General features: G+C 36.4%; 1 protein-coding gene across 4 annotated transcripts in view; it reads right to left on the reverse strand.

Annotated features, from left to right (window-relative positions):
- LOC145668446 (uncharacterized) overlaps nucleotides 1–12,727 on the reverse strand; it is a 272,604-nt gene that overhangs the window by 100,652 nt on the left and 159,225 nt on the right. For all 4 annotated transcript variants that reach the window (XM_081736322.1, XM_081736323.1, XM_081736320.1 and 1 more), the window contains one exon: nucleotides 2,212–2,478. In XM_081736322.1, coding sequence (XP_081592448.1) covers nucleotides 2,212–2,440 — 229 coding nt within the window. In that variant the 5' untranslated portion in view covers nucleotides 2,441–2,478. The remainder of the gene's footprint in view (nucleotides 1–2,211; nucleotides 2,479–12,727) is intronic.

Consider the following 12,727-nt stretch of genomic DNA (forward strand, 5'->3'; position numbering starts at 1 on the left):
GTGAGATAAGAACGTATTGGTTTCGAACTGAAATGTCTTTGCTAGCAATCCTCAAGCATATTTCAAGCTTTCTTTACTTACGTTTTTAGCAGCGTACCTGGTTGAAATTTAAAATATGATATGATCTCATATGTGATTTCCAGGTATTTCTGCCTTATTTTTGTTTAATTACGAGTAAAGGCCAGTGACGTAACTAGGGGGTAGCAAACGGGGCTTGTGCCCCTGGCGCCGGATTGGGAGAGGGGCGCAAAACTGGACTGAATATTTATTTTCACTGTAAGGCAAGGAAATCAATTTTAGCAAACTAAAGATCATCTCAGAAACTTAACAGAACAACAATGTTAACAGAACAGACCCAAAAAATGCAAGTTTTTCTTTAAAACTGGTTATTGTAAAACACAAAATGAGCATACATGGATACGAAATGGTAGATCTCTTAAAGTGGTAACAACAGTATCCGCCATCTTGAAAGAGGCCATGGTGAAGCTTGTGCGATTGATGTAAATGAGAAGATGGTCACGCGATGCAGCAATTTGAACGTAAATAGATGCAAAAACTTGATATTGAAGTCTGTTGTGTGATTATATTATTCCTGTGCTTCTGGTAGAGTGGTTTAGGTACAGGATGAGCAAAATGTGTCTCATGACGCTCGAGCAGATGAAGGGTATGGAGCACTACGAGTGGGATCAATGTAACTAGAAAAACCAAGCGAAATATAATTGTAGCACTACTTAATTTGTGTCCAGTGTTGCCAGAGCTACTGATTTTGCAGGAGATCTCCTGCTTTTTCTACGTTCTACTGATCTACTGTGAAAGAAAATGAAAAGTGAACAATCTCCTGCTTTTTCCTTACTTCGAGAAGTTAAAGAAATGTATTATTATTAATATTGAATTTTCATTTTCTCTTACATAAAAAGAGGAAATTTCTCTATATCCATACACAAAGCTCTGTAGCGCAAATAGTTATAGAGTTTTGATGTAGGCTATATAATATGAATACAAAGATACAATTGTACGTCATCTTCTACATGCATAATGGTTGGCGATCTTTATGACTTACTGTAAGATTTACGAGTAAGTGTTATTTAGGTTGGGACTTGGGTAGGAAGCAGGATAAAAGTGAGGAGTGTGCTGGGGGACGTCGTTACCCCACTTCCAAAAATATCTATGGCGTCCCCCACTTCCTAAAAAATACAGTAAATAAACATAGGCAAGGAGGACGGCCTACGGCCTATCATGCGTCATCCTACTATTTCAGAACCACTTTTACCCCTGGCTGGAAGAGTAGCTTAGATCACTTCTCCACGATCGTCAGCTCTTATTTTGAAGTAATTAAAATTCAAATTTATGTTTTGTATGTATTGTTTTATTTTGAAATTAAAGTAATAATGAATTCTGGACCTCTTGTTTTGATCGCTGACCCCTTAATGATGGCAATTTTTTTGGTCTCCCTGCATTTGCACTCAAATGCCGCCACTTTATGTGTCTACTGCTTTCTCCTGCTTTTTATGTTCGAATCTTCTGCTTTTCCAACTGATCGGTCTGGCAACACTGTTTGTGTCAGAGATAACATATAATTGGTGTGGATAGGCTGATAGTGAGTGTTCAATCTTTATAATAATGCCATTGTTGGCATACACTTGTAACTATTTATTATATTTCCATTAATTAGAACAGAAATCAGAAACAGAATTGCACTACAAGAAAAGACAACAAGAGAATATCCCTTAAAAATATATTTGCTGATGACAAATTATACTACAAATGTACACATCTCGTATCCATTTATACCCATTTCGTGTCATTACGATGACCAGTTTTAAAGAAAAACGTGCATTTTCTCACCATGTACTTAATGTATTGATGTTCCACTTTTGATCTTTCTCGAGCCCTAGTGTCCCAAGCTACAATTTTGGTTTGCGAGTTTCCCGAGGCACTCTCTCTATATATACACAAAGTTTTATGAACATCGGGCTCTGATCAATACCTAGGGTTCCTTGTGAGATCCAACCAGGAACCCTACAATCAAAAGTGAGCTCTGCCACTGAGTCATTCTGCCTTTGGCCCTTTATGGACTTTTCCTAAATTAAGTTTGTTAGTTTTGCATGGAACCAAACATTTCAAATTTAATTTACGTACACATGAATGAAAAACATTGGAAAATAAATAAATAAATAAATAAATAAATAAAAAATATATGTATAGGCTTACGACAAACTCGAAGGCCATCATATCGTTCTGCACTGCGAGCTCTTCGTCGAGTGGGTGGTGGACAGAAGCTTGCATCGGTACCTCCTCTTGAATATTCGAGATCCAGTGAACGTTGACTCATCAAAAATTTTGGTTTTGTCCTGCAGATTTTGCATTTACTTCGTTTGGAAGAACTCTCCGAGCTGACTGTGCCACACAAACAGGTTTTCACTTCTGGTGTCGAAGACATTCTGTTTCTATGTGCTTCGGATGATGATAATAATTTACCTGCAAGAAAGGAAAGAATCAAAATTTAAAATTAGTTCAAGAACTGAAAATCAAATAATTCTCATTTCAAGAAAATTGTTCTAGTTCGATAACTTGTATTCACTAGAATCATTTACTAGAACCAAAGAAAAATCATGAGGTATTATCTTCCCGTAGCGCTTAAAGGATTCCATGATCTGAACACAAGGTATGATAAAATTGGGTTTTAATTATAGGGATGGGCAAAACCGGTTTTTATAAAAACCGGAAACGGGTTTCTAGGAAAACCGAAACCCGAAAAACCGACATTTCGATTTTCTCCAGTGAAAAAACGAACCGGTTTTGGAGAAAACCGATAACCAATTTCGGTGAAAAGCCAACCGGTCTTGAAGAATACCGAAACCGGTTTTGGAGAAAACCGAAACCGGTTTCGGTGAAAAAACGAACCGTTTTTTCGAAAATTTTCAAAATCCGGTTTTTGCGCCCACTAACATTTCTATATATACAAATGGTTATCAAAATAATGGAAACACCTAAAATGAAATTTATCTTTTTTAAGGCGTGGAACCATTGTTCTTCGAATGGTTTCCAGCGGCATATTATACCATTCCTACTTGTAGCATTCAGCAAGACGGAGGAGGATATTTGCTCCGTAGTCTGAGCTCCAGAACTAACTACAGTCGTTCAACAATATTGAGGTCTGGGGATTTTGCACACCAAAGCAAATATTGTAGGGTCTATCCAGAAGTTCATGAACTACATCTCAATAACTCCAGTAGTACGAATTAGCGCATTATCATTTAGCTAAAAGAACGTATTAACTATAAAATTCACGTGGTTATCTAAATGTATAAATAATTACTGACAGTAATGCGTCTTATGAGCGTAATATCAGAAGTTACTGAACATCCACGTTTGAAAATAGGAGTAAGACATTTAGCAGCATAAATTTCTTTCGGTGTCCATTATACATTAACACGGCCTGTTGTTGGAAGTAAGATGAAATAAGATTCATCAGACCATTCCAATCACCACACGTCCACTTTACTTATTCTCGGCATCATGAAAGTGTTGTTGATGGCGATCAGCGGTGTGGAAATTGCAACCCAACCACGAATTCTTGCACGGGTTTAGGTTATGCAACACGTGTATTATCAGAATGGGATGTTGGAAGGTTTGAATTCGATCCACAGTCATTTTTGCCGTATTCATTCAATGGTATTTGGAGACAGTACTATTCAATGTTCAGCGACCCCTTGCAATGAGGCTTCTCTTCCGGTCATTACATTTTGATAATGATGTCTTGCAGTGAATTCTGTAAGCCTTGGATATTGTTCTTCGTGACATAACTAACATACTGGCCAACTTAAATACACTTGAGTCAACTAAACACGCACTCTCAATGCGATCGCTTTGAAATTCAAAGAGGTCTCCTATTCTGTACCATATCTATCTATTTGCTACAATACATGTCTTGTTTTGCCTCCCTAACGTACTGCAGACGATTGCCTAACACGCCACTAACAATTGTCAGGCACTGCACATGCATCTTCAGTGTTACGACCTCACGTATCTTATGTCTTGCAAACTAGAGATGTTTCCAGTTATTTGACAATTACCAGTGTATGCTGATATATATTATATTCTACTGTGTATGTATATTCTGGAATACGGCGGGCAGTTAAAAAATTCCCGAAATGTTGTTGTAGTTTTGACATTTGTGATGCCACCACAATGAATCTTGTATACAAGTCTTTGAGTTTCCTAATTATGAATTTGACAAATATGACCAGGTCATAATAGGTAGTGTACGAGTAGTGTAACTGAATGGAAGAGTGTGTGGATTAGTTTGCTCAATGTCGCCGTTCGAGCAACGCGCTAACATCAAGTTCATGTGCAAATTGGACAAATCTGCTTATAAAACTTTGATAGCCCTACAAACAGTTTACGGTGAAAATACTTTAAGGAGAACAGGTGTTTATGAGTAGTTTTCAAGATTTAAGAGTGGACAGGAATCGTTAGAAGACAAACAACTCAGTAGGAGACCGTCAAACGCCAGAAACGAATAAATTGCCGAAAAAGTGAAATAGTTAATCAGATCAGACCAGAGAATGGCCACCAACGAATTGGCACAAGAATTGGGTGTCTCTCAGGGATCCATTCAAGAAATTATATATATGAGGATTTGAAGATGAAACGTGTCAGTGCAAACTTTATTCCCTGGCAGCTGGACTTCCATCAAGTGGAATGTCGGAAGTTGACAGCTGGCGAGTGTTTTGAGAAAAGCACGGAGAACTGGACGTTGGTTCAGAAAGGTATTACTAATAACGAGTCTTGAATGTTCACTTACGACTCGGAGAGAAAGAAGCAGTAATCAGAATGGCACACAACGTCCTCTCTCCGACCAAAGAAATCATGTCATGCCAAATCCAAAACAAAAGTGATGTTCATTGCGTTTTCTGACATCGAAAGTTTCGGCCAACATAAATTCGAACCAGCTGGACAAGTATTAAAGGGTCTTTATTCGAGAAATGTTTGACAAAACTGAGCGATCTAATTAGAATAAAACGCCTCCGCAAATGGCAAAGAGGATGGTTACTATATTACGACCGATTGTTCTGCAGAAGCGTTTCGTAAAAATGGAAATTCCAGTCCTCTAGCAACAGCTTTTCTCCCCGGCTTTGACACCACCAAATGTTTGCTTTTCCCAGAGCTAAAAATGAGTCTCAAAGGTATACGTTTTGTCACCGTAGAAGAGATCGAAACAACGCTACGGCTGAACTTAGGAAGATACCAAAAGAGAACTTTTATCGGTGTTTCCAGCAATGGCAGAAGGGGTGAAGCAAGTGTGTGTGTGTGTTCCGAATATGCCTACTCGGAAGGCGATTATTCAGAAGAGTTACTTATATTGTGGTAATAAAGAGCTACAACAAAATTCCTGAAAGTTTTTGACTGTTCCTCGTATATGAAGCTGATGAAACTAGACCTGAATTTTGACAAGAATAGAACAGTAGATTCAACCTTGTCGTCTTTAGGGGTTGAATCTGGGCCGTCTGGTTGATATGTAGACGATTTATGCGCTACGTCATCTCGATACTTTCTTTAAAGGTGCGGAAATTGAAATTATTAAGAAGTGTTGCAGAAAAATTTTTCGTCTCATTTGAGCACTGGTAGGAAGGAAGATGACTTTCTGTTTCGTCAAACACACTTCATTTGATTTATTTCGTTCACTTTATTTTCGCCACTTTAGTTCATTTGTAGAAATCTCTGCTTGACAAGAACATTGACCTGTCATGCAGTGGGAAGGGTGGAGTTCAAAACTCCCAAGAAGCAAACGACAAACTGGTTTTGTGTGTACTTTTTCAGTTTGTTTGCACAAACAGGAAGAAATGATATGAAAATATTTGTTATGCTAAAACTGTTTGCATTTTGAAATGCATCTGAGGAAGTGTGGGGGCGAAGTTGAAGTGAATTTAATCCATTACTTCGAAGCTGGCTTACTCAAGTCACTATTCATATACAAGATAAAAACACAAACTGTTTTTGAAGGGAAGTGGGTGTTAAAATACTACTTAATAAAATTTGTAAATTAAACACTTTGGGTTCAAATTAACTTAACCAAAATTCTCGAAGATTAAAGTGAAGTTGTATTAAGAGGGGTCTACCCTGGGATCTTTTAAGGTCATATTTGAGCCCTAAGAGATGAACAGAGAATTGAAATATGTTTTGGTATTTCACACAAGAAAGATTGTTTATGTTTTCAAAGTTATGCATATGAAGGCAGTAACCAGAAAAGAAAAATTTCGGGAGAGTGGGATTTCTAAAAGTTAAAAAGAGCCCTTAGAATAGGAAACTGAGAATAATATAATTTTGTAAAATCCCACTTTATTCCAAATAATTTGAGAGTTTTAGGGACATTTTTGAATTCCACTCCATTCCCACATCCCTAATTTGACGCACTTGCTTAATCTATACGTTTAAAAATGCCTCAAAAGTATATGCAACCCAACAAAATTTCAATTTCTATGTTCACACCCACCCCCTCAACACTAGAGATGCAAGGGCTCGGAAAAAAACCGGCTTTTTTGAAAAAAAAACTCGGTTTTTTCTGCTTCGCTTTTTTGCTTGGGAAATTTTGGGCTTTTTTCAAAATTCTGCTTTAAATTGATAAAGCAGACTTTGTTTCGCTTCTCTATAACACAAAAAGTCATTTAATTAGTGGTTGATGCTGATAATAATATAAAACCTCGAAAATAAACCATGAATTTCGAAAAGATATTTTAAACAATTTTACTTCAACATTTCTACATTATGAATTCCAAAGGATTAACTAATGTATATAATAAAAAAAAAAATTAACCTCCTATATACACAAGTAAGCAGAGTTGGCAAGAACCATGGTTGTTTTTGAAAATGCCAAAAACCTGTTTTTTGGGGGCAGTTTAAACCAGGCTTTTTGGGTTTTAAACCAGGTTTTTTGATTTAGATATTTTGCTTTATGTATTTATGTTACATATTCACAGAAATACGTTTGTTTCGCCTTGGTGTTATTATGCAACAATGGGGTTATGCTGGAGGAGGTCCCATAAGCTTAAAGAAGTCCGGTCAGTAAATTTCTTAAATTGAGAAACTCCCGCCCTAGCCATCGAGAAAATCCCGTCATTATTTTAAATGTAAAACAATAACGGGAAAATCCTGTTATTGCTTTCCATGTAAAATTTAAAGGTCAACGTATTATAATCAGTACGCTAAATTGAGGTATTAAATTACAAATTTAGTATGTAGATATCATTGAAAGTCCAATTCAAGCTAATGTTGGAAGCTACGTAGGCAATCGATAAATTTTACCAATTTCAATCAATATATTTAAGCAACCTTGGCTTCTTTATAAAACAACAGGCATGCAGAAATATATAATTTGGTTTCGTTTCGTATGTTTAGGCTTAACATCCTTACGTAATACCGAGGTTATCAAGGAGAAGACTTTCGCTTAAAGTGACATCCGAACCGCTACTTTGTTTACACATGAAAGAAGGGTTGTGGTTCGACCGAGAATTCTATGGGACACCTTGATTAAAAGGTGAAAAGGAAATACGACTAATGCAGATGGTTTGACATATGGAAACGTCACCATGAAGTTCACACGATTCGCATTTTTATTCTTTTTATTTTTTTTGGTTTAAACCAGTTATATATATAAAAAAACAGCTGGTGTAAACGAGCCAATCCTAAAAGTAAAAACTTCTTTTTAAAAAAACTATACAAATAACTAGCAAAATTGTATGTAGTATTTTTACTTCAAAATATTCCATACCCTCTTTTTGAAACAAAATAAAACATAAGAAAAATACTTAGATTTATATGATACAATTAAAGGTTGCACATCTCGAACTTTTGGTTCTGTATAGTCTTGAAATTCTACAGTTAAGTTTTTTATAACCACCATCGAGGGTGTCCATCAGGGGGGGGGGGCAAGGGGGCGCTTGCCCCCTAGAAGAAAATGTACTTCAGAATATCGAAAATCCAATAGAATTTTTACATTAGTTACAGCAAAATTTGAAACTATTTTTGAAACGTCGATTATACTTGCGCCCCCACCTTGGAAACAACAACATGGGCGCCCTTGACCACCATCACGGTTTACCCAGTCCTCAAGTTTTCTGAATTTTTAACAAGAGGGATTAAACATATCATTACGGAACTCCCTCTCCCAAAAAAAAGGACTACGTAATATATTTAAGTTAAGCTAAATACAACTGCACAACAAATATGACTGAGTGGTTGGCTTTTGCGCTTCTATCGGGAAGTCCGGGATTCAACCCAGCATTCGACCATTCTGACCAAGCTTTCCTTCATTCCATCTGTGAATGTAGAAATAGTGCGTGTACTGGCCGACTAGGAGTGTAGGAGTTGGCCGACTTCCTTTCTTATTGTTTTTAAATCGTTATTATTACTAATTACCAGCAGTGACGGTTTTGCGAAGGTTAGGGGGTCGGTCTTTCGGACTGAAGCCTGTTCTCGAGAGTTGCGGAATGTCTAACGAAATATCTATTAGTTATGCCTTTACTCATAAACTTTAAGCTCCCGTCAAATAAAAATTACGAATGTTTAGAAAAACTAAACATTAGTAGTAAGAAAACCCCTGCCAAAATACTTTTCTAAATTCGCCACGGATTCTCAGTATAAAATGATCTTCAAGGTTGTATCCGGAAGATTATTGCTAAACATATAAACGAAACGAAATATTAGTTATGCCTGTACTCATAAACTTCAAGCACCTCCAAAATAAAATTAGGACTTTTTAGAAAACGAAACAACCAGAGAAACCCCTCCCAAAGTACTTTTCTAAATCCGCTACTGATTATTTGTATAAATTGGTATTCAAGGTTGTATCCGGAAAATTACTGCTAAATCATTGCACAACTACAGTATAACAGAAATGTGGAAGTACGGTTTGACGGACATATTGAAAAACGTATGCTTTGACGAATATATAGAAAAACGCGTTTAACTTTTGTGCTAGAAACTAGAGTACTAAGCTCTTAGAAATGAAACATGGATGACAAACTAAAATGATCTAGAGAAGAAAAAATGTCTAACTCAAAAGTTAAAATAAAGTTAAATAGCCTGTAAAATTGTCCTCAAATACTACCTTCTTCATGTTAGCTTTAATTCGTAAAACATGTGCTCCATCCATCTTGATGGTGAATTACAGAGCTAAATATGGCATTTAGGTCATGGAATTCTTATCAAACTATAGAATCTACTATAAGAAAGCTATTTGGATAGAAAAATCATGAAAATGAAAAAAAGCCAAAATTTCCAAAATTCTCGTTTTTTTCCCAAAAAGCCGGCTTTTTATGTAAAAAAAAAACATCGATTCAAAAAAGCCGGCTTTTTTGCATCTCTACTCAACACACACAGCTGTGCATAGCCTTGACTAAACGTGTTGTACTGTTAAAAGTTTCTTTATTTATTTCAACTGTTTTAACTTGATCACGGCTATTGAGCACTGCCGTTTCATTCTTTCTCAATTTAAAGGGTAGAGCGTTCACCTCTGGTGCATGGAGTCCTTTGTACAATCCTAGTTTGCGCCAAGTGAATTTTGTGGTGGACAAACACCGTGTGCGCGGGTTTTCATGGGGTTCTTCCGTTTCCTCCCATTTCCTACATTCCTCATTAGCACCGTTTCCTTTAGCCTAGCCGGCATAACCGTAGGACGTAAAACTAAAATATTTCATTTCGTTTCATTTCATTTCTCAATTTATTTTGATCACTATTTATACCTAGAGATAAAAAATAATAATATAAAAGATAGAAAAATATGGAGTTCAAATTTTGTACCTTAAAATGAATACAATGAACATAGTACGTCTCTGACTAACTTAATATAATCAATTTTAACTATCATATTGTAAGTACAGTAGGAAGTCGAAAATCAAAACTAATTGGGACCACAGGTAGGTCGGATTTTCAAATTGTTGGATTTTGGAAAATGACTAAGAAAATGCCATTTAGGCTTAAATATAGTGTACGGTATGCTCTTTTATCGATGCAGTGGTTATACAATACATACAGTAATTACAATATCGTACGTAAAGCTACTTACATTTAATGTTTCTGAAGAACCTGTTTGTACACTAAATTACACTGTTCTTGTAACTCACACTTAAAACTTAACTTGTATAGGCCTAAAGGAAAATAAAAATATATATCACAAACAATTACATATGAATCAGCTTTTGTAAAAACACTGACTTCACACAACGCCGACGGATAACCCTATTGTTTGTTTATCGCTAGCACTAAGACAAAAGCTTCTAGGGACCGCGTTCGGATTTTTGACGTTCGGATTATCGACATTCTACTGTATGTACATGGCAGTATATTTAGAAGGCAATCATTTCCGATAGTAGTAGAAAATAAAAGTGGAGCCAGAACCTATTTTTCGGGCGCAGAACCTACTGCAGAAAACAGATTCTGTTATTTATCATCGTTTTCTGCTCTCAACGTTAACACAGGAATTGGACTATTCTTAATATTTTCGGTTTGAATGAAGGTTAAAAGGGAAGAAATGGAACCTATTCTTGGGACACTGAATCGATTCCAGAAAATGACTTTTCGTCATTTATTACTACTTTTCTCTCATACTTGTCGACAGACAAACGGATCTACACATCCTTTCTATAAGACTTCAGATAGTTATACGTTACATACAGTGACTAGTAGAATTATTCGGACACTATAGTGTTTGAACAAAAGATGGGATTTATTTCAAAGAAAAAGCAAATGTAAATAATATGCTATCATTTTCTCTTACATTCAACAAACATAAACAATTTTACACTTCGAAAATAAAATAACTTAACAATCAATGTAAAGTAGTGAAATCAAAACAAACACAATACGAATTCAGGTGTTGCAAAATTACTCGGACACCTGACCAGAAATCACACTTATCGAGTAAAAAATATAAAACTCAATATCTAGTAGGCAATCCTTTCTGCTTAAGAACTGCTTGTAGTCTATTTGGCATACCATTCGCAAGTTTGCGATGTATGCAACAATAATCTTGGCTCATTCTTGACGAAGCACGTCCTTCAGATGCGCCTTCGAGATTATGCGTTTTTTTCGAACTTGTTTGTCTAGTTTATAACGCATTTCGAACTTGTTTCTCTAGTTTATCCCACAAATGTTCAATGGGGTTCATATCTGGAAACTGGAGAGGGGGATGGAATGTCTTTGGGCAATTGTATAGTAACCACAGATATGAGCTGTGTTTCGGGTAGAATTTGAATGTATCTAATATCCCATTTTTCTACCTTCTTTAAATTATCTTTGAGAATTTGCAGGTAGAAGTGTTTGTTCATTGACTGTTCAATGAACACCAACTCATCTACTCCAGACGCTGACATGCAGTCCCATAAAATTACGCCCCCTCTTTCGTATTTTACTGATGGCTGCAAATTTTGTTCCTCCAGCTCGGTACTGTTTCTTCTCCACACCATTACCTTCCCATCAGAACAGAAGATATTGAACTTAATTTCATCAGAAAAAATCACGTAGTTCCACCAGTTGGCACCCATATACTGGTATTATTTCGCAAAACTAGTCTTTTCTTCCTGTTTGTTTTGTTGATATAAGGCTTTCTGCATGCTACGCGGCCATGAAAACTAGTTCTTCTCAGGACTCTTCTAATTGTATCGGGACTCACGTCGATCCCCATTTATTCTCCAACCTCGGCAGCGATTATTGAAGCTGATTGATTCTTTTTTACTGATCCTTTCGTTGATCCTTTTTAACTTTCCGGACTATTGCGGATTCCCGTCTCTCCGAAAATGTCTTCGGACGTCCCGTGATAGGGAGGAAATCAACTCTATCTTCAACCTTGTATCGCTTGATAATATCACATACTGTACTTTTTTCATTTGCGACATCTCTGCAATTTTTCTGCAGCTTTTTCTTTTTCATAATGAAAAATTGCTAATTGCCGCTTTTCAAATGTCGTGTACTTTCCTTTTTGACCTATTCTTCCTGTTGACAACGAATTGTTGTATCTTAATGCCACAATAACGACTGCAGTACTTAACACAACCCTCAACACTAGTGCTACCTCTCATAATGCTCACATTATCTCACAGATGTCGTACTGTCCGAATAATTTTGCTGGGGAAAATTTGGGTATGGTTTTCATTGCGACTAATTATATCCGTACAGTTGACAGCAACTACACGCTTCATTGTGTTTTTCAGGTATGCGTATATAGCTCCTTTTTCTTATGTATTGTTGTGTACAAAATATGTTTTCATTTCTGCACCATAGCACGTTATATGTATTTCATTGGATCTGTCCGAATAATTCTGCTAGTCACTGTATATTGAAATCTTTGCGATAGTCAAAGCGAAAATTAACCTTCAGCACGTGATACATTTTGGAGACTTATAAAGGACATGGAGTCTCATTTTGCACAGTGCAAGAAGTCAGCAACCATCTGGACGGTTTAATATCTCACCCCATGTTAAATAGATTTACATATTCAACTCCAAATCATTTAAAGAATGTACAAGACTGCTCTGAGACAAATCTCATTAGTTTCAGTTATGCAGATGAAGGAAATCTTACGGAAAAGCAATATCTCTGTATTTCTTAACACTACTATATGGCTGATAACCCATGTGAACAACGAGGTCAGTCCACGACCATGATGTCTACATAAATGCTGTAGACGAGCAATACTATTGTATCAGTCTTAGAGTTAACTTCTAAAACT

The sequence above is a fragment of the Thermobia domestica genome, chromosome 13 (assembly GCF_964235325.1).
Source record: "Thermobia domestica chromosome 13, izTheDome1.hap1.1, whole genome shotgun sequence".
NCBI lineage: Eukaryota > Metazoa > Arthropoda > Insecta > Zygentoma > Lepismatidae > Thermobia > Thermobia domestica.